This window comes from Patagioenas fasciata, chromosome 15 (genome assembly GCF_037038585.1).
Source record: "Patagioenas fasciata isolate bPatFas1 chromosome 15, bPatFas1.hap1, whole genome shotgun sequence".
Classification (NCBI taxonomy): Eukaryota; Metazoa; Chordata; class Aves; order Columbiformes; family Columbidae; genus Patagioenas; species Patagioenas fasciata.
Window position 1 is genome coordinate 12,002,546 of NC_092534.1, and position 22,370 is coordinate 12,024,915.

Here is a 22,370-nt window from a genome sequence, read left to right on the forward strand (position 1 = left end):
TAAATAAATCTTTCATCCTCCACAGGCTGAGGAATGGAACAGAAATCGGTATTAGTGCAGGGTCCTCTTGGCGCTTGAGGTCCTGCAAGTAGGGAAGAGTGAGGTGGGAAGCCCCATTGCATCTCCTGTGCCTTTTGGGGGTGTCGTGGTGGCCCAGGCCCCATAGGGCACAACCTGCTCACGCTCCCCACTATGACTGTAGGAATCAATTACTTTGCAACTCAGGCAGGATCTCTCAGTAATTTTTTTTAATAAGGATATTGCAACATTTTGTGTTCTACCTAAAGGTAGGCATACATAATAGGGCAAAAAGCATCTGCTTATATCCCCCCAAAATACCGGCTGCAGTTTCCCTCTCCTGTACCCCATTGGTTGGTACTTCAGGGTTTACAGACTACCTGACCCTGCCTCAGTTTACATACAATACCCTTCCCCTTATCAATCTATTTAAGATACGGATTCCTGGTACTTTGGCTACCATTCCCCATAAATTAACTTGTAAATACAGGTATCAGTATGCATACAGGTGTCAGTATATATTCGGCGAAGAGACCGTGTTTTACATTAAGGATTCATAGTCCGATGTCTCTTGGTCCTTCCCCCATGCTGGAGTCAGGCACCAGGTCCTCAGTTATGTAAAAACAACAGTTCTTTGTGAAACGTTCCTTAAAATGATTATACCATGTTATGATTCTCTGTGGCCTCCCCGCGGGCAAGAGGGTTGATTCCCCTCCTGTCAGACCAGGACACTGGTCCTGAGCCACTATGGCCACCGATGGGACAGCAGCTGCTGGTGGGTAAGTTGGTTTTACTGCTCGGGCTCATCCCGAATCGCGAGTTCCGTCACACAGAACTGTCCTACCGCACACCCAGCAGCTCAGCGAGGAAAACACCACATTGGCTGATACTCAGCATTTCCCTGGTAACGCTAGATGGTACCAGAGCTCCACAGCGGCTCAGGCAGGACTCAACAAGACAGAAAGTGCCTCAAAAAATGGAAATTCTGAAACATGGAAAGCTGAAGATGTAAAGCTGCAATACATTCATGTGCGGTTGGCAAAGTCATTGCTGTTTCTATGGGAAAAAGCAGACGGGAGTTACAAATAAAATAAGGACATTTTTCCAGCGATCAGGGCAACAAGTGTAAAACTATTTGCAGTTAAAAATTATCAGCAAAGTGAAGGTATGAGAGCGCTTGATGGGGAAGCATTTGAAGACTAATCTTCATGGAATTTTTAACTACTAGTAATTAGTTAATAGCTAAAATCTAGGAAGTATTTTAACTTAAGGAGAAACTTCCATTAAATCATAAAAATGAGGTACATTGCTGGTATCGTTAATATTAGGAACTATTGAAACAGCACTCGGAATACGATCACCTTTTTATGCGAGCGGCTGCACACATTGCAACGCACTGCCTGAAATATTCATGCGTTAAAAAAAAATAAAAAGGTCTTCCTGCAAATGAATATTTATTCCATGAATAATCTTTAATGTCTTCGTAGCTTTCAACACATTTGGGCAAAATGTTTCAAGTTTCTGTGCTTACAGTGAAAAATCTAAACCCGACACCTAAATAGGTGGCCTGATTTCAGCTGCATGGAGTAGAGACGTCATTTCCTTCATATCGCTGCCTCTGTAGCATGACAGCATTTTAACAGCCTTGAGTAACTCAACGCGGCAATTCGGGTGATGAAATGAAGTATTGAGATAGCAGGGAGAAATAATAACGGCACAACTGGCACGTGGCCAGAATAATTTCTCTAAAACTCGGCTCTCACGCAGAAATCCTGTGAGATGATCTTATGGCTAAATATGGTCAGGACTTCAGTGCTGTGCCTCATCCAAAACACAGCAGCGCTGGTGCTTCCTCTCTTGCCAGATGAAGAGTTGGCGTCGGCGTCTTATTTTTAGTGGTGTGGGTGTAAAATGCGTTGGTTGTGTTTCACGTCGCTGGAGCTCGGGCTGCTCTGCCACGTCGGGTTTCGTGCCCAGACCTCGCGAAGCTCAAGGTCTGGGATTGACATCATCGGCTCCTGCTTCATGGGCTGTGTCTTGTAGGTCTGTTGCGTTTTGGGGTGAAGAGACGGTTTTCCTGCTCCCAGAGGCCCTAAGTCTAACATAATGCTCTGTCCTGAGCCACGAGCTGTGGATTCTGCTCCCTGGAGTGAAGAGCAAGGGCTGGAAGGTGGGTTTCTACCCACCCGCTCCTGAAGTACAAGTGGAATTTCTCTTTGACCGCAACAGCAGAGCTGTAGAGGGAACAGACCATTAAAACGACCGTTCAAAAATTTTTTTCACGTCCCATTTATATTTATTTCTGCTTCATTCTGCTGAAAGTCAAAGGCCCATTTGTACCCGCTGAAAGGCTTGGGATAGATCAGTTGACTGGAAAAAGCTGAGAGGATTGAAACCTGCAATTCCACATGGACAAGTGCTAATCCATCGCTCTGCTGAGCCCGAGGAAGGTGCCACAGATCTTTCGAGGCGCTCAGAGCTGACTTGTGTCATGGCTTTTGTGCTTGTTTGGCCCAGAAAAGGATGTTCAGTGCTAGAATTCTAAAAGAGGTTCTTATAACTGAGCTTCTCGGAAAAGACTTGCCGTCTTTTCTAGCTACATTCAGCATCTCTGCTGATTAATTGCCTCTGTTAATGGGCAAACTTTCCAAGGTGACTTTAAGGAGGGTTCCACCTCCTTTAATATTTGAAGTTCCTCCTGTTCCCTAACAGCCCCAACTCCTGGTAATTACTTAATTCTGGTGCCAATTTCAGCCAAATGGACAGCAGGTAAAAATCCCAAAGGTAACAAGTTCTTAAAGTGTTGTGATAAGAGATATGTGTGTGTGAGAGTGAGAAACCCTTCTTTGAGTTCAACCTCCATCAGAAAACTACAAATCCAGCATGAGACGGGACAAAAATTCCCCAGTCATGTCAAAGCCTTGGGAACATTCAGGCCTACGAGACACCAGAGAGTCCCCTCACAGGGGAAGATGCCTCAGAAGGGAACTCTGGGGTGGCTGATCAAGCAGGAATTGCTCTGGGTGAGTTATTCATGGTGGGTTTTTACCCCACGTGGCTTCTCTGGTGTGTAAGAAGGGGTGAAAACCTGCTGCAGCCCCAGTGCAATTCACTTTAAAAGTCCGTCACCCGTGAGGCATGAACCCATTGGAAACCAGGCTTCGTGACTTCCACTGCTCACAGGACAATGTGGTTTTTTAATGCTTGAAAGAAAACTGTTCCTTTAGCTCTTTCCCTTGTACTTTCTTTCCTTCCCCTACAAATAAAGCAGAAACGGGATGCCGTGAGAAAGCCCGTTCTCAGGTTATTTCAGGCCCTGTAAAAATGCTCTGGTTTGGTGGCTTTTCAGGGGGACAACAGCCAGGCCAGGGCAGGAGAATCACGAGGACCCACCGGCGCTAATTCGCCTTCGGCTCCGAGCCAGCCAGGGAGAGGAGATGTCCCCACCTCGGCACAGCGGCAGCCAAGAGCTCTCGATTGAAGAAACAGATGAATATGAACCTCGTTGGAATGCCTTCAAAAATCTGCTAGCACTCTCCTCCCCACCAAAAGCCGAATAAATCCCCTTCGTCTTTCAGGCTCCTAGTGAGACCCTGAAATATTATCAGTGCTCTTTGACACTCTACCTGCCCCTCATCCCACCTGGCTTTCCACAAAACACATTTCCTCTGCTTTCAGGAAAATAGAAAAAGAAAAGCCAGGTTCATTCAAACCCTGACACTTCTCTAGCACTAGAGTCATCAGATCTCCTCCACTTTATATTTGGTATTTTAATAGGGTTTCCTTTTAGACCTTTAATGAGTTTTTATTCCCCTTTGTATATCAGACGCTTCAGTCTGACCGACAGTTTTACTCACCCCATGTGGAGTAATATGAACAGTCAGGACAACCTTTTATTCCTGTGGCAAGGTTTGCTCTGCCAACATTCTTCCTCTGCTCGCAGTCGGGGGGATGTTTTGACCCTTTCCTCACCGCTGTTTCACCCGTCTTGAGCAAGGATGTTCCCCCAAAGTACCAGGGCAGGAACAAACCCTGCTGTCCCTGCTCTCAAATGCAGCTCTGTATCGAGGAAAGAGAAAATAAATTCAAAATAAAAGCAAATGCGGGCTTTGGCTCATCTGAACAGCTGAGTTTTGTTCCTTCAGCCTGACTTGCAGGACATTTTATTACAGTTTGCAGCGAGCGGGTCGGGCTGGGGCTGTTCCTGTGCCACAGAGGTTCGTGGCTGTGCTGGGGTGTCTTATCATTTGCACACATGCACCCTGAGGAGTAATTGTCTGGAAAACAGGTCAAGCTGTGGCTCTGTTCCCTTTATTTCTAATATATCCCAGATACCTTAGAAGTCATCCTGCAAGGCATGAGGTGCCCGGTCTCGTGGTCATGCTGCAAGGACAGCGGGATGAGATGTTGCCTGAGCTGCGAGGGGACACGACCATCCCCACTGAGCCTGGACAGGGCCAGGACCTGCCCATGTCCCATTTTCTTCAGCTTTGGACGGACACAGTCACCGGTGCTACACTGGAGGGTTGGTACGGGACACCTGGCTGGGGTTTTATATAAAGGATTAAACCCACCAGGCTGGGTGCTGCACAAATAAATAAAGAGGTGTCAGTCCTGGCTGGAAAAACAGTGACAGGATGGGTGATGGGCTGAGCCCGGGCTCCAGGTGATGTCGGCGTCTTCCAGTCCCAGGGATCCACAGCAACATTTTCAAAAGGCAGATTTTGGGGTGGAGGAGGTTTTCATGCAAATCTGCAAGCATTTGTTTTGATGTTTTGTTCTGCGTTTGGGAGCGGGGCGCTATGGAGGTGCCTTCTGCTGTCTGCAAGGCAGGCAGAGCGGTTTCAGGCATTTATTGTGCTTAACTACACAGGTCCAATGGAGTCGTATAATTTAAAAACATCTGCCATTAAAGGTTACATATTAAGCATGGTCTCGGTTTTTGATGTTGCAGAAGACTGAGACTCATCTGCTGAGAATTAGGAGGTTATTATTGTGTGGAAGCTAATCCAAATTGCCTGTTATCCATAGGCAGAAAATTAAAGGAATATTTAAGCCCATTCCACAGATTACAAACTTGGTGGCATAGCTCTGCAACCAGTAGTATTAGCATCTTGCATGTGATAGTTGCCAATAATTTAAGTCAACTGTTTAACATCTGGCATTACTATATAATGTCTGGCTTAAGCTGTAACCCTTTCCCCCACCCCTGCTCTTAGAAAAGCTTTTTCTGCTTTGAGAGAATTTTGATTGCTAAAGCCCTTCCCAGGACAGATTTATCCCGTGATTTAACATTTTGTGATGGAGTCTCATTTTGAATCAGTTGAATAATTGGCAGTGACTTTGGTATTAAACTGATTCATGATGTACATCCAGGCCCTTAAATAATTGAACATTATTGTCTTTATAATCGAAGCCCCTTTTTGCCCATTAAAAAACTATTGGAAACAGTCTAGTGATCTGCTTTGATTAAAAATAAAGTGCAGAGGATTGGTAATGATTAGAGATGGTCTGCGTTCCCCTCCGGCTCCCCCTTGGCTGACAGGCACCCCTTGGCTCTGCACAGCACCAACCACCACCCAGCAATGATGGATTGCGACGGTCTCCAGCGAAGTGATGAACAGGAAAATACGCCTGTCACCCCACCAGGCACCAACGATACCTTTTTTCTCGCCGAGTGGTGCAGTCCCAGTGTTGGTGACACGCTGAGGACAGCGCGGTCCTGATGTCGGTGACATGCCGAGGATGGCACTGTCCTGGTCTTGGTGACACGCCGAGGATGGCACACAGCAGGATGTCCTGCCCATGGTGGTGTCCGACAGCCCTGGCATCGCCGCAGGGTCTCTGCTCAGCCTTGGAAGAAAAGGCCATGCAGAAAATAGTTTTGTTTTCTCTTATTTTTGGAAAGCTTTTAACTGTGATCAATAAATCTGGGAAAGAAACACAGAGATTGCATTAGAGATCTACAGCCCTCATCACCAAAGAAGGACTGACGTGGGGTGAACAAGGTGCTTTGGGTAAAAAGTAAACATCAATGGGCCAAATCTTGTCTCTTTTGAAATCAATGCTGTGGCTGCCGTTGCCAGGGCCTGGCTGTCGCCCGGTGAGCTGATCCTGGGGGGGATCCCGTGGAATGAACATCCCACTCCAGTCCCACGGGTCTGGCCGCCGCCACCCGGGAGAGGAAGGCTCGGCGCGGCGGAGCCTCGGCACGCCAAATTCAAAGCTGTCCGCTTCACACTCCACTCTTCCCCGGCCTTTGGCAGGGGCTATGATATAACAGGTTTTGCATAGCTGCTAGACATCTTCCTAATAGTATCCCCTGTGAATTCTAAATTTCAGTCACAGCCTCTAAATTTTCATTAAGAGCAGTCACACAGAGAGAATGATGGATTAGATTTTATTGTTGGAAAATCTCCAGATAAAATTAAAGTGCTTCTTTCTTTTCTGAAACCTTTACCTTTCCCCTGTGGTGCCCTATAAATAAGGTATCAAATAATGTTTATCCTTTTGAATTCTGCAATCTTACATGTTTCATGCTTACTCCTGACCACTTCCCTGCCTCTTCAGAGATGTCACTCTTCAGCTCAAGCCCGGGAACAGCCACACTACCTCACAGACTTCGCTTTACTATAAACCAGCCTGACTTTGTGTCCCAGCAACATTTAGGAGACTTCACTTAAGCCCAGGTACACATTTGTAAATACAGTGTTGTCTCCTTTCCTTTCCTGGAAATCTTTCTTTCATTCCCTTCCACCTTCCCACCCAATTTTCTCTGTCCTTGCTTTTTTTCCCTGGCTCTCCATCCTCTGTGTGCATCGAATCTGTGCAGCCTGCAGACAGACGAGACACCGCGTTGGTGTTCGCTGCAATCACGGGGCCTGGGCTGAGGCATTTTCTGCTGGGAACAAATAGCCAAACTGCGATAAGTGGTATCCGCTCCCACCGCTCCTGGCCAGCAGATTTTTATAGCAGATGTTGTTTCTTCCTATAGTGAAAAGCAGGAAAAAAAAAAGTATTCTTTGAGGACAGAGGTCTTGAATGGTTTTAGATGCTTTTAGTCTTCACTTTAAAAAGCAAGAGCCCTGCAGGCAGTTGGTAGGAAGTGTTCAAGAGCTGGTAATGCCGGCGTGATTCATACTGGTGTCAGCTCGTTTAAATTAAATTCCACGGGGATTTATCCAGCAAAGGCTCTGAACAAGTTTTAGACAGCATCCCCCGCCCCCACGCCTCGCACTTCACAGCATCTTAAATTAATACAGAGCAGAAAGGCCAGGACTGGACCCGGACAAAGGGCTGGCCCAGGGAGGAGCTGTCTGGGCTCCAAAGTGGGGGCCGGGCCCTGCGTCCCACCATGAGCACCACCAACCATGGAGACAGAAAAGCAGGTTTTCTGCTGAAGGAACACAAGTCCTCGTTGTCAATGGGGGGGTCATTGGGTCTTGAGCTGGAGTTGGAGTTCCCACCACTTCAGTACTCCTGATTTACCCTACTCGGATGGGAAGATAATCCCCACTCGCAGAGAAACAAGCCAGCTCCTCATCTCAAAGGTCCCACATGGATCGGCCAGGGCTCAGCTCCCTCGCCATGTCCTTCTTCTCCACATGGACAAGGTGGAAGTATTTCCAAGAGGAACAATTGTCCTTCTTATAACGCCTCCTGCTAGGGCGCTACCAGCACAGGTGATCTGCAGATGTCAAGCTCATTACAATCAGAAGAGTCTGATCATTTGCACTAGGTGGGCATCATGCCCTTGGTTTTCACTCCAGTTTTGATCCCCACCACTGACCTAAGGGCTGGTTAACACAGTAACAACCCCGGGCTCCGGCCGCCAGCACCTGCGGTGGTTCTATAAGTATTTTTCTTTCCAAAAAAATATTCTCAGAACTCTTCTCGCACTGGTGGAAAAATCATATATCGGCCGGGAAACAAACAGAAAAGGATCCGAGTCTCATCCTCTCTGCTGCATTTTAATGTCAACCCAAAGGAAGCGGCGCTGCCTTGGCCACTTGCAGCAAAGGAAAGAAAATTCACCGGGTTTATTGGCGACTTTTATTGGTTTGTCCATGCCACGTTTCGCAGGCGGCTGTGCCAAGAAAACACCGCGGCTCTCCAGAGACGAAGCCTCAGAGAGGCGAGAGGTAAGACCAGGAGAAGAGTGAAAAGCTGGAAAGAGGAACCTTGTAAATTTGGTACCGGCGAGGATGGAGGAGTGCCAGAGCTGACCGAATCTGCCATGAAACAACTCGGATCGCAGCCTTCCCTTCCCTGCGCAGAAGTCAAGACGCCCACAGCTGGGAGAGTGGCCAGTGTTATTTTTGGGCAAGATTTATGCAAGTTCCAAGCAGAGTCTCAGTGAAAAGGAAGCGAGGGGGAGAGATGGAGGTTTCTTTTTTAACAGAGATGTTGGAAACACACGGGAGGCATGAGCGAAGAGTTAAGAGCACTCTGGGGTTGAATCCAGACCGCTGCAGAGCAAACACCACTGTCCCCCAGCAGCTCCTGAGTTGCAGTGACAAATCCAAGGAACAGCTCAAGCAGGGTCCCCACCAGACCTGTCCCCAGGTCCTCCCCTGCTCCAGGTCCTGCTGCATGTGCTGGGTGCAGGATCACAAGGTCAACGTCCTAAATTGCAAATCCAATTGAGCTGAGCAGAGGAAGTGGCAGGGTGGCCTTGGCCGCGTCCTAAACGGCCAATCTCAGCCCTGCTGTGGGACAGGGACAGAAAGGGGACCTTTAACTCCATTTCCATTTGGGAGGGAGGTGGTGACACTTTCAGTGCCACGAATGGTTGATAATTGGCAGTGTCTTGGATTCATGAAGTCAATGAAAAGCAAAAAAAAAACCCAAATGAAACCTTTTTCAGTGCCTGTGATACCAACCCAGTGTTGGGTTATAAGTAACCCAAGTGAGGTGCGTGCGATGGCCGGGCACGTGGGGCCGGGCCGGGTGCCCACAGCCCAGCACGCTGTTTCGCAAGGACCAGCTGGACACCAGCCTTCCCTCGTGCTGCTGCTGAAGTCATCGTGGCTTCATGCCCCCGTCCTCATCCCGCTCCCGAGAGGACGGGGTAGAGCAGCTGCAGCTCAGCACGTCAGTCAAAAAATCATCGTTTTCTTGCCTGCTGCCTCTCAGGGGCCCCGATATCACAGGCACTTGGAGGAGAGGTTTGCTCTTCACCTCCTGCCTTGTGCCAGCCACACACAGAGTTGAGCAGAGGAGCTGAACTGAGAGCAGTTACTCGCTGGAGGGTTTTGCTTGTGGATGAAAGTTTGCAAGTGGGTCCTCCTGGCTGCGGATCACCCCTGCACAGAAGAACCAGAGGTACCAGAGCTCCGCTGCGCACTGTGAAGGTGGGATGTCTCAGGAGAAGAAAGAAGCACTTTCTTTTTACTACCTGGTTGTTCTCTGTTTTGCAATTATTAGGCACATCACCTCTTAAAGCGAGGAGTGGACCAGCTGCTGCTGCTCACTGGAAACCATTTCTGGAGCTGGTGTGGATATGCACAGCTCTGCATCCACACATCGAAACCCTGCCACGCTTATGGAGAGACACCAACAGTTTTGGGGGCAGGCTCTGCCCACCCATCCCATCTCCTGGGCCATGGGGAGGGCAGCCCAGCATGGTGTAAGTTCACTGACACCAATAAGCTGTGGCTGCTGCTGATCCTGTTGTTGCAGCGCTGGACTCAAAGGCCCTGTGTACCCCGTGCACCCCATCCATCATCAGCTTGGGTCCGCCTGCCCAACACCATGGCTGGAAGACCCCAATGAAATGTCATCCCTACGTGGGGAGGTGCTGGGAGCTCCAGGAGCCTGGTGGTTCCTTCTGGGAACAGGGCATGCAAAATCACAACAGAAGTCCCAAGAAATTCAAACTCGGGATTACAGAGGACTCTGGATGTTGTTTTGCCAATATATCCTACTTTTCTCTTTCTCTGGCTAATTCTCATCTCAGGCACACTCAGATAAGCTTCAAGACATCACACTGAAAGAAGCAGCCAGTTCAAAGCACACGTGTGGCCTTATCTTCTCCATGCATTCATTTGAATAAATCTGTTCCGAAGCTACTTTACATAAATACGTTGAAGGACAAACCCCGGCTCACCCTGAGGGAGCTGGCGTCATCGGTGAAGTCTTATAGGAGGCTTTTAACTGACTCACAAGGGCACTCGTGTTGCCCTTCGGAAAATGCACTGAAAGTCGAAACCCTGGGATGTGATTCCACTCGCACTCTACCAAACCATCCCTCCTCTTCTGCTCAGCTTTCCTATTCATAAAACTCGAGTAATTAATACTGAGTAACCGCTGAGGGATTTTTCAAGTCTCGGTGAAAGATCTGGTATTTACTGAGATGGGGAGGTTGAACGTGGCGCACATCACATGAAAGCTGTTGTGAGTGCAAAGCTTTAAGAACATTGTTATCAAATCAAAACTAACTGGTTTGCGGCAATGAGGAAGCTGTCTTCAGGATAAACCACCTAACTGAAGTCATTTCTAGGTTATTAGCCGGAGCAGATATATTGTTTTAGTACAGCAGTGTGTATGAACAAAGACCAAAACTCAACCACGTATCCACATGTCAGTAAGAACAAATATCTTAGCTAGGGCACTCATTGTGGAATTTTGGAAAGAAAACCATTTTGAGGAAAACCATCCCAAAAATGTACTTCTAATTTTTTTTTTCTTCATCCAAAATAAGGTTCTGATTTTTACCAACAACAATAATGTTAAAAAAGATCTGGATTAACTCGAAAGCTATTTCACTTTCACTCCATTTCTTTTGCCCCTCCACAGGGAAATCCTCAGTGCACAGTTTCCAAATGTTAATGAACAACAGTCCTTTCTCTGTACCTTTTAGGGCCTGATTCACCATGATCATCCATAAATATTACTTTAAAAACTTTCCTGAGGAACTCCCGGGGGCTGTGAGAGCAGCCGATGTCAGGAAATGTCAGATATTTCTCCCTCTCCTCCTTGCTGGTAGCATGGCTGGAAAAGAACAGATGCATTAAATGCTTGGAGATTTACAGCACCCCCACACACGGGAACCATAAAACGACAATTTGTTCAATTCCAAAAGCAGACCTCTGCCCGTTGCAGGACCTTTCATCACTGTTTATAAAGCTGGGCTTAAAAAGCCTGGGATCTTTTATGATAAAATGGACACAAAGTTCATTTTTCAGCCTTTGCAATGTGTAAGGAATGGAGATGTGTGCAGGGGGAAGGAGGCAGCTCCTCCTGGCCCAGGCTCGCTCCTGGCTCTCTTTGGGATGGAGATGTCCCATCGTGGGCAGGTTGAAGGTATTGGGGCCAGCAGGGGTTGGAAACCCAGGTTTAGGAGATCGAATGCCTCACAAGGTCTGCTCCCAGGTTCTCTGGGTGAACCTCTGGTGACCACAATGGACCTCAGACCTGCTCCCCACCTCCAGTGGGCACTGGGACGATAAAAGCCCACTCACAACCAAGAAACCGCTTGATGTCACAACATGACAGCATCAGTCCGGTCTAGTAAAACGTGCCCTTGATGAAGGTGTTTGCACAAACACCCGAAGACCAAAATCAGCGTTTTGCCTCTTGTTCTTGACCCAGTTCCCCCATCACCTCCTCATGATGATCAGCTGGGATGCAACACCTCTTTCAGGAGCCTGACACATCACCAGCCACAGAGCAAAAGGAGATTTAGGATCACCCCATCTCCTACCACAGACCTGTGATCTCCGCAGTTTTGATTTGTCTCCGAATTTTGGGCTGGATGATCCTCTGGCATCCCAGTCCTGGAAACCAAGCGGGGAGCAAAGCAACGTTACCCACGTAATGGATGAATAAGAGCAGAGTTCTGCATTTATTGCTTAAGTAGTTTGAAATGATTGTAATGCAGCCAGATTTATTTCTTCTATACAGTGGCAGACTTACTAAACTTCCAAAGGAGCTCCTTAAGCTGTCATTTGGGCTTTAATTGCTAAATATAACTACCTGCTTCTAAAAGGCTGCTGTGGACCAGCCCTCCTTCCACACATCGTCATCTTCTGCTCAGAAGAAGATGCCCAAAAGCACAAAGGGTTAAAGCTTTGTCCTGCTTAGTCCTGTCCACCCCCTTCCTCCCCAGTTTGCAAATGGTAGAAAGGAAAGGATTAGAGGAGAGAGATTTATGGACGAGCCCATCACAGAGCCTCAATTCGCACTTTGATGATGGGGGAACAGCCCCGCTCGAACAAAGGGGCTGTAAAGCGTGGCCACCAGCAAACTGTCTATTGGGGGGAGCCAAACTCCTCCTTGGATTATTAAGGGCTCTGCGAGTCCTTGGAAAAGAAAGGCTGCACCTTTTTTATTGCTGCATTATTAATAAAGAGCTGGTGAAATACTTACTGCTGCTCCGTAAATCTTCCAAGGGCAGGAGTAGGTTGGACACACGGTTGGGCTGGAAGGAAACGGAGGGGCTGTGGGGCTTGACCTACATCCCCCATCCCACTATGGCTGGTGTCTCTGGGCAGGAGCCCAGTTCTGCTCCCAGTGTGGGGAAAGGAGCTCCATGCCCTTAGTCCCCTGAGATGTCCCCTGGCTGCTCCATCCCTGGGTGCTGCGGCAGAAACTGTGCAGGGAGAGGTCCCCAGGCTGGCTGGGGTGGCCCCATGTTGCTGTTCCCACCAGCCATGGGGTCTCTGAATCTGTCCCAAGGGCTGGGGAGCAACAGAGGCTGCAGGGACGGATCCTGGAGATGCAAAACTGCCTTGCCCAGGTCCCACAAGAAACCAAAACTGTAATTCATATCTATAACTTCCATCTAACTCCATGCAACACCTCCAGATGTAGTAACTGCTAAGGCTCACTATAGCTCACGCAACAAGGAAGGACCTTTTTAAAACATTTTTCGCTTTTCCATCTATTTTTTTTTTTAGCAGGGGAGGGAGGAATTAATGGAAAAACACAAGTATCACCTGTAAAGTGAGAGATGGCAAAAAAAAGAAAGTCTGCAGGCACTACCCAGCCAACAAGCAGCTGGTGTTGAACACAAGTTCCAACCAAACCATCATCCATCTGATCTGGGTTTGAGGGGGAGGCTGAGAGGAGGGACAAGCTTGTGCTTTTGTACAGAGACGTTGCTCACATCACGAGACGGTTCCAGGCCGAACACCCAGGACCTGTCCCATGCGATGAGATGCATTTGCTCTCCCATGCACACATCCCATTCTGAAATAGCCCTGAAAACCCTCAAAGGCACCCGCAGCAGCGGAGGGACGCTGGCATCCATCGCCTTGCTCCATCCAGGGCTCTGCTCCCCCCACATCAGCACCTGTTTGGAACAAGCATCCCCCAAAAATCCCAGAGTACAAAGACCTGGAGACATTGGCTGCTCCTTAGAAAAAGCAAAAATAAACAAACCCCCATGACTACCAACAAAATAGAACCCACGACAACAACATCAACAAAAGTTTCCTTCCTAATTTCAGCTTCTGGTCATACAATTTTACTTTCTTGTAACAGCATGAAATCTGTAAAACCGGAACAGGGGTTTTTAATAAAAGGCAGGGTTGATGTAATATCTGAGCCAAGGTGTTTTTATAAGCCAGAAGAAGACAGACAGAAATACAGAGGGAAAATAATTTTATTGAATTCCTTCCAGAAAGGAATTTTCTTCAGATTTCCTTTAACCATTCTGAATTTCTCCTTCCTCTTGCTGCATGGGTTCTCCCCCTTAAAAGCCATTCCTCTTAAGCTGTGTGTTAATTCCTGCAAATCCAAGCCACTCATTCCTTTTTGCATCTCAGCCCTAATGCATTTAAGATGTTTGCATGCTGAGGAACAGAGCAATTTTTCATGTGCCGTGGGCTCCACCTTGTACCAAAGCCCAAACCTTGGCCTTGGAGGAAGGTCTTGCACCCAGGATAATGTTCCTTTTCCAAACCCCATGAGGATGGAGGGAAAGCGCTTCCCCCATCCCAAACCGTGACGTATGAGAAGAGAATTGTGTCTGCTGAAGGGCCAGAAACAGCTTTCAGCGCAGTGAAAAACGACTTCCAAATGCCCCCAGCTCTGGGGATTTTCTAAGGGAAGATGGATCTTCCTATCTGTTTTCCTTTCTTCTTCACTTTTCAACTCTTGACCTCTGCTGTGAAGAGCAACCTCCCGGGTGTGAGCCTTCGGCAGAGGAAACGCTTCCTCCAGTTCATTTGTCTTCAGTGGGCTGCGCAGCTGAAGAGACGGATGAGGCCAAAGAGATGCTGTTCCCAACACTGCCCATCCCGTCTCCTCCATCCCGAGAGCCAGGGGTCTGATTTTCAGCTCCGTTAGCCGGGATGGTACCAGCCAACCCTCACCTGGCCCTTTGCAACCAGAAAACAAGAGTCGGAGCAGCCTCAGTCCCACTTTTGGGCAGACACGCAGCCTAAGGCAAAGGGAGGCCAATCTGCTGCGAAAAAAACCAAGGTTTCGGTATTTACCTGGGCATGAAGGGGCAGATCTTAGAGGTGAGAAGGGTGTTTTCGGGTGCTGCTCTGGTTAACTCGTGCAGCCACTCTGGTTCAAAACATCTCTCAGGTCAGAGCATGACAACAAGTCTCCCATTTCAGATATACATTTCAAATGCCTTAAAGCCCCCTGATTCCCAACTCAGGGTTCAAGGGCGACATATCACCACAAGATGTTCTTCCGGCATCACTCATGGTCTTTGGAAACCACCATGGTAAATAGGCCCGACAGGGAAAGTATGGTGCGGCTTGTAGCACCCGGTTTGGGTGATAATCCAAGCTGGATGGTTGGGAACAAGGGCTGAAAGGTTTTTGCATGAGGAAATGTCTATCTAAGGGGGAAATAACGGGAGGATTCTATATAATTCAGACTTATGCATCCACTGCATCTTAGACAGCCCCAAACACACACTGTCCTGAACGTTGTCCCTCGCCAGACACAGAACAAGGATGAAGCAGGAAAGAATGGGAAGAAGGAGTGAAAATGGGGGTGCTCAGGTGCCCCCCAGCCTTTCCCTTCTCTTGGTCTGAATGTGGGATCCTTATTTCCTTACTGTTTTTCAGAGTGTCTCAAGACTGGCCATGGATGGGGCCTCTCGCCGGTGTCTGGCAGAGCTGTTCCAGCTCAGGCATTTTGAATGGCAAACAGGAAGCAACTGACCTCCAGAAAAGTGATTTATCAGCAGCTGGTGACCTGCAGAGCTGAAACCACGGCTGTACTTGTCTGTGGGCCACACCATGGAGCTCATAGCATCAGCAGGGGAAGCGCAGATGTGAGCAGCACAGACATTGACAGCTGGATGGATGATACCTCAGGACAGGCTGGTGCATCTTGGGTGCCCATCTAGTGTGACTTCAACCTGGATATGGAAAGGCAGCTGCTTCCATCCTCACCCCAAATTACCTTCATGGGAAGATGCAGGTGAGGCTGGACCACATCCGTCAAGTCTGTCACTGGGGCCAGCAGCTCTTGTCCCTCCTTAACTGCAAGACAAGCAGAAATGTCCTTGCAAGGCTTTCTCCTTTGTCACAGTTGGTGAGAGGCTGCATGAGACGAGGGCTTAGCTAAGCCCACAAAATGGGCTTTCCACAGCCAGGAAAAGGAGGTTTCAGATGCAGATTTAGGGAGGGAGCGAGACAGAATCTGAAGATTCCCATTAGATTTCAGTGCCACAGCTTCTATCTTGGACTTTGCTGTCCATTTCAGAAGTAGGAGATCGTAGTCCCAAGTTTACAAGTTGAGCCTATCTCCTTAGAAAAGTCACAAAAAGAATTTTTATAGGGCAATTTGTTGCTCTCCATGAAGGCCTGAGAATAGCAGGGCTGCAGCTCTGGTGTGGAAATGGATACGGCAGCATCCCGCCTGCCCTCTGCCTCTTCCAGCAAGAAAGTTTCCCTTTGGTTTACAGCAGCCCAAGCTCCAGGGGAAAGAACAACAGCAGCCGCTGTTATTCTTTATGAAGGCAGCAAGAGGGCTGAATAAAAGCGGCTGCATCCAAAAACACAATATGAGATGAAAAAGACATCCAAGCTCCATGGCGCTAGATAAAACAAAGCACACACAAAAAGAAGAGAATGCTGAAATATGTATTTCTTGTGGGTATGAATAGAACTGTCTATGTTTGCCTTGGAGACGGGGGGAAGGAGGCCAAAGGGTTTAATCTCAGCAGGTATTGCTTTTCAGCACAGAGACATCGAGCAATCTCAAGCCCTCCTGCCAGGCTGTTTCACAGCCCTGCTCTTTCTGAGCTGCTTGGTGGTGGCCTTTGGAAGAGTTACCTCCATTCTGCAGCCCATGGACAGGTAGATGTTCACACGCCTCTTGCCCTACCACACAAATTAGCGATAAAAAAAGCTCAACAAGTTCAAAGTAGCAAATCAGTCATCTCCATCCAGGAGCTTTCTCCAGCCTGGCTCCCATCACCAGGCCGTGCTGGCCCATCTGATGTGTCCTCATATCTCTGAACTCGGGGACTTTGGACTGGAGGGTAGACAAGCAGGGTTTGTTCTGGTGGGTTTGTTCTGGTGGGCTGTAAAGCACCGGAGCTGGAGAGCGAACAGCCATTTTCACTGGAGCACACTGATATCTCTAGGAGTCCCCTAAGGACACACAGGAACCAAGATCTGTAGATTTATGTCTTCATGAAACCACAAAACAAGGACAAAAAACAGCTGGAGTTTCACTCATGATAAAAGGTGATGTGGACATGATAAAAAAAAAATAAATTAAATGCTCCTATTAAAAAAAAAAATCATTTTTTTCAAAATTATTTCCAGGCTTGGAAATCCAGTGATGATACTGCTGTCCTATCTTCTTCCTCCTAATGACATCGTGGGCACATGTCCCTTTGTGTGTCTGATCTTAGAATCGCAGAATCATAGAATTATTTTGGTTGGAAAAGACCCTCAAGATCATCGAGTCCAACCGTTCCCCCAGCCCTGGCACTAATCCATGTCCCTGAGAACCTCATCTCCATCTGCTCAACCCCTCCAGGGATGGTGACTCCACCGCTGCCCCGGGCAGCCTGTTCCAATGCCCCACAGCCCTTTCTGGGATGGAATTTTTCATGAGTGTGTGTCAGCACAGCCGGTACCAGCAGCTGCTCGAGGCAGGCACACACCGTGCTGGTATGGCCATGAAATCATAGAATTGTTTTGGTTGGAAAAGACCTTTAAGATGAACAAGTCCAACCATAGGGCGCTCTCATCTGCTTAAAAGGCAGGAGGACCCCACCTGGCCAGGGCTGATGAAGGGTCCGGAGGAGCAGGACCACGTCCCAGCAGCGACGAGGGAGCACAGCCCATCGTTCAAAGAGGTGAAGGCAGAAGGTGTCCAGGTGTGAAAGCAGGTGTCCTGCAAATGTTTTTCACATATTTGCCTGTAAACTGTGATGAGCTCATCTGAGAAGAGCCCTGCAGATGCTGAGCACATCCAGGTTGGACATGTCAGTAATTCCAATATGCTGCAAAAGGTGCACGGGTGGATCAATTCACCATCGTTGGCATTGGCTTCTCTCACCCCAGACCATGTTACCATCTCCCCTGTCTCTGCACAGCCCATCCACGTGCAGAAATTCAGTGCCTGACAGTGATGGAGAGCAGAAGCAGCTGATGAGTGATGTTAAGTGCGGGAGGAGGTGGGAGATGTTTCCTACCTAATCCATTCCTTCTGAGCATGGCTAGACCTGCTCCAGCATCTCATCTCTGGTGGTTTTGGCCAGCCTGTTACCCAACCTTGTTGCTGTTCATCTTCATTGAAGAGCCAGGTGGTCCGAGGAGCATCCCCATCCTCCATGGGCATGTTGCCTCTAGTACCACCCACCGGTTCCCTTGTGCTCTGAGGCTGAAAATATGGTTTTAATAATGTGTCCATAAATCATTCTATCTGTAGCAGCTGATGTGAGCAGCAGTGCTGGAAATATGCCCAAGCTTCCCAGATGCAGGAAAGCCTACACAGGCAACCACAGTGAATGGTGGCCCTCATCAGCCCATGGCATGAAGGTGGCCACCAACAAGGGCACCCAAGTGCAGTGGCCACCACCACATGAAACCCCAACCCCAGGGAAGCAAGGGTGGGGTTCAGAGGTATCTGGTGCTGTGTGAGATGCTCTGGGGTCTCAGGGCAAGTCATAGGGGTGCCAGGATCTACAGGACACCTGAGCCTGTCGGAAGAGCAGCTGGAGGCCAGCTGGGGTCCTGCAGGGCATCGATATCACAGAACCACCAAATAATTTTGGTTGGAAAAGACCTCTAAGATCACCGAGTCCAACCGTTAACCCAACACCGTCACTAAACCATGTCCCTGAGAGCCTCATCTATGCAGTGGCACCAAGCACCTACCTTCAAGCATCCAAAATGTGTCCAAGGTCTTGACATAAGACCTGGGTCTTGGCTGTCAGTATCGCACAGGGATCACCCTGCTGCAGTGGATCGACCTCTGCATCCTTGGCCACCAACAGACCCGTGCTCAGGGGTGTCCGGGAGGATCAGCGCTGCTATGATCCCTCTCCTGCAGCCGAGGAACTGAAGCACACAGAGATGAAGGAACCCAGACACGTTCCTGGGGGTGTGGGCTCTCTGTTCTTTGCCACAGCACTGCACCAACAGAATCCACACTTCGGACACGGCTCCTCTCTGTTCACAAGACCATGGGACGATCCTGCTCCCTCGGCAGCAGCGAGAGCCATCGCGGAGATGCTGGTCAGCAGAGGCGGCACATGCCATCTGCCATGGCAGCAAAAATCACCGAAGGCTTCCTAAAAACAAATGTCATGTCAAAACAACGGCAATAACATGCGTTTTTTCACAGCCCTCCCAAGATTTTTGTCACGGATTCCTCCAATGGAGCCACGCTGGCCTCTGACAGATACAGGATAGGTCTCATGACGAACTGCTTGTTTTAAAAGTGCCCTGTTCTCCAGGTCTCACAAGTTGGGAAGCTCATTTGCAGCCTTGAAGGCTGTTAGCCAGCAATTCTCCATGTCTGCACAGAGTTCGCAGCCTGTCGGGCTCCCCTGTCCCCGAGCATCCATCACTCTCACACTTTGCTCCTGCACTGACACTGAAGTAACAAGTGAGATCCTGCACCGGTGCAAAGCAAACACCCCCAGCTGTCCATCAGGACAGTTCCCCAGTAAATAGACTGGTTGGGATGACTTTTTGCCTCATCTTGTGGTGGACGATTTCAGATTTTGAGCACGGGTTGGGTTCAGAGCAAGGGCTATGAAGAGCAACACCGCACCGCTGCTGCCCAGACTTGCCCATTCACTCTCTTCTTGCCATCACCTCCCTGCACCCAGTGGCGATGAGATTTTGGCAGAAAAAAGAAACATCACAAAAAAAGACATAGTTTCGCCACAGTTTTGGAGCACAAATCCCATTTGCTGCCCATACAGACATTTGAAGGGAAGAAGCCATTCCCAGATCGAAGGCTTTGACTCTTCCCAGCCTGTTTCTTTGCCTCTGGTGCTCAGCGGAGTGAGGGGAAAAGCAGCTGGGACTTTGCTTGATATGGAGGCAACAAGAGGAGTTTTCACCTGATGCTGGAAACAATGCCATCCACAGAGGCTCGCATTGTTACCTTGACATTTGGAAGCAATTACCTGCATGTTATGTAAAACTTTTATTAAACGACTGGAGAAATTCGGTAATGTGTTAATCATCGCTTGAATGACATCTGCTTAATACCAGAGATTTTTGAACTGCAGGAGAAGGGTTCAGCAGTTCAGAATGATTACCAAAACATATTGCTCCTTTTTTCGTTCTCCTACGTGTTAATTTTTCAGATTTATTGTCTAAGGCTCCTGCGTCTAGTATTTTCACTACATGTCAACATCTGTTATATCTCTACTTTTCACAGCTCTTTAGTCTTTGCCCCATGAAGCCTTAGGCACTCGGTTAAGAGATGCAGCCAGTGCTAACCCAGGGCTTATACAATTTTCCAAACTAATCCAAAGGACAATTACCAGGGAAATGTGGTTGGCAGATGCATTTCTGGCATCAAAAAAGGGCATCGGTAGATGGACTCAAACCCAAAGAAACTGGGCAGGTCTAGAGACAAACCTGGCTGTCAGGACAATAAAAATTAGAGCTTCCATTTATCATTTACTTTCCTGAGGGTCGCTATAAATTCGGGGGCACCCCATCTCTCCTGCTTAACCCAATGCAAACTCTCCATCCGCCTCCCTTTGTAGGGTGTGTTATTTCTGTAACCTTACACATCTCCGTTCCGCATCCTCATTTTTTTGGGGGGGAATAAAAAATTAAATGAACCCCAAATATATAAAGGCCCTCTTCAAAACTGCAGAATGGTCAGTATTGCATACAAATCAAACTTGTGGTTTTTAACGGGGGAACTTCCTGCCTTTTTTCCTTCCAGTAATCAGGCTGGAGAGGCAGTGACACTTGCTGCCCTCTGCACCCGTGGGGCCGGGGTCACTTCAGGAGGGGAACGAGGAGACGGAACACAAAAGATTTTCCTGCCTGTGGAGATTTGTTGCATTTTGTCAAAAAAAATTCCTCCATTTTCTCCACCTCAGAGCACAGTTTTTCCATGAACGGGAGAAAAAAGGTCAAATATTGAGGGTCGGTATCCAGAATGGGAGTTTTGAGGAGTAAAACACGGAATTTTTGCAGGAGTTCACAGCCAGCTTCTGCCAAGCTTGAGCACAAGGAGGGAAGAAGATTAACACTGACATGAAAATGTAACCAATGGGCCAGAATTTTCGGGAGACTCTACTTTAGCCTTTCTTTTTAACTCCAGCACTTAAAGATGCTGCTCTTTACTTAAGCGTGACTCTAAAGAGCTAAGCTCTGGCAGTAGTTCTCCTACTGCACAAATGCGTGACCTTGGATGACACCGATCTGTCAAAAAAGAAGGGAAAAAAAAAGGTGTTGCTGCTATTTATTTATTTTATGCGCCGATTCCTCATTCATCATCAGGTAAATTTGCTCTTGGCAGCAGCGGCGACTTCCTCAAACGCGGCCAAGGTGACCACTAAAATTAGCATCAAATCCCAGTAACGCTTTACATCATGTACACGTTATTTTTCACTGGACATAAATTCTGAGGTGTTCCGCTTTTGTTTTGAAGCCCCGGGGGGGCGGTCGTTGCTCCGGGCATCGGTCCATGCCGGGGACAGAACCGGCCGATGCAACCGACTCCAAACAGGGAACTTATACTTTTTGTTTCACTGGAGCGATTTTCTCCATCCTTGCCAAGATGAATTACTAAAACGTCTGAAGAAACAGCGCTGACCAAGACCTCAGACAGTAAAACACAATTTTCATCCTCTCTCATAAATTTTTTTTTGCTTAATAAAAAGTCCTTGAGGAGCACAAGTTCTCTGTCAGAGCCAAGGAAAATAAACGTGTGCGCGGTTAAACAGCATCGATAGCCGTGAACAATAACGACCCTTCCCGTGTCCTGCTGTTTAATTAAACATCTGCATCTCTGTTGTCCCGGAGCCCTCCCCACCTCCACCATCCCCAGGTAGGAGAGCAGAGGGATGCTCTGGCCAAGGGAGGGACTTTGTGCATCACACCCGTGCCACGCTGGGGGCGTTTGGTCCCTGTTGCCAGACCGATTGAACAGAGAGCCAGGCAGCAAACGCAGACTTTTCCTCAGCAGAATATAATGTTGTTTGGCTGAGGTCACTGGGAAAGCCTCGTGGGGAACAGGACGGCACAGACCGGGGTGGCTGTGGCCCTGGACAGGCGGCCACGTCCCTTCTCATCCCCAGGCAAGATTTTGAGCTGGACAAATGAAGCAAGGCAGGGAGGTGTAATTAATTAATTAAACACTCACAAACGTGTAGCATTGTCCAGGGATGCTCACAGTGTCCCGGTAGCCGTAAGTTTGGAGAGACAGAGGTTGAGGGCAGCTCACCATCGAATCGTTTAAGTTGCAAAAGATTTTTAAGATAATTGAGTCCAACCATTAACCCAGCACTGCCAAGTGCCACTAAACCATGTCCCTGAGTACCTCTTAGTGCCTGAACCTGGAGAAGGGGGTCATGCATTGCTCCACGACTGTGCAGGATCTGATATACCACAGACCTCATCCTCCTCATCCTCCTGGTCCTTCGAGGAAGTGGTGAGCACCAGAGGGAAACCTGTAAGCTGCGAGCACAAGGGAAAAAAACACATTAGCAATGGGGAGACGGAAACTCCCTGCAGGGGTTGCAGCAGGGATAACACCCCAGATTGATGCTCCCTGGCATCTCCAGGCATCACCCAGACTGATGATGACCCCCAACCCTCCCGAGCCATGGTGGGACCTGCCACACCAGAGACCTCGGTGCCTTCAGCCGGGCAGAAACGCTGGTGTGGTGGGGGCAGGATGGCACCCAGCAGAGAGAAGGAGAAATAAAACATTGAGTGTGA

The 22,370-nt window shown here is 48.5% G+C and overlaps 1 protein-coding gene across 7 annotated transcripts in view; it reads right to left on the reverse strand.

Moving 5' to 3' along the window:
* Positions 1-233: 233 nt before the first annotated feature.
* Positions 234-22,370, reverse strand: part of LOC139829167 (uncharacterized) — a 43,815-nt gene continuing 21,678 nt past the window's right edge. For 4 of the 7 annotated variants that reach the window (XM_071815289.1, XM_071815290.1, XM_071815288.1 and 1 more), the window contains 7 exons: positions 21,970-22,106; positions 18,327-18,742; positions 11,730-11,795; positions 10,873-11,010; positions 5,681-5,948; positions 3,876-4,077; positions 234-2,252 (listed from right to left, as the gene is read on the reverse strand). In XM_071815289.1, coding sequence (XP_071671390.1) covers positions 21,999-22,106 — 108 coding nt within the window. In that variant the 3' untranslated portion in view covers positions 234-2,252; positions 3,876-4,077; positions 5,681-5,948; ... (2 more) ...; positions 18,327-18,742; positions 21,970-21,998. The other 3 variants (XM_071815291.1, XM_071815286.1, XM_071815287.1) reach the window with 3 other exon arrangements.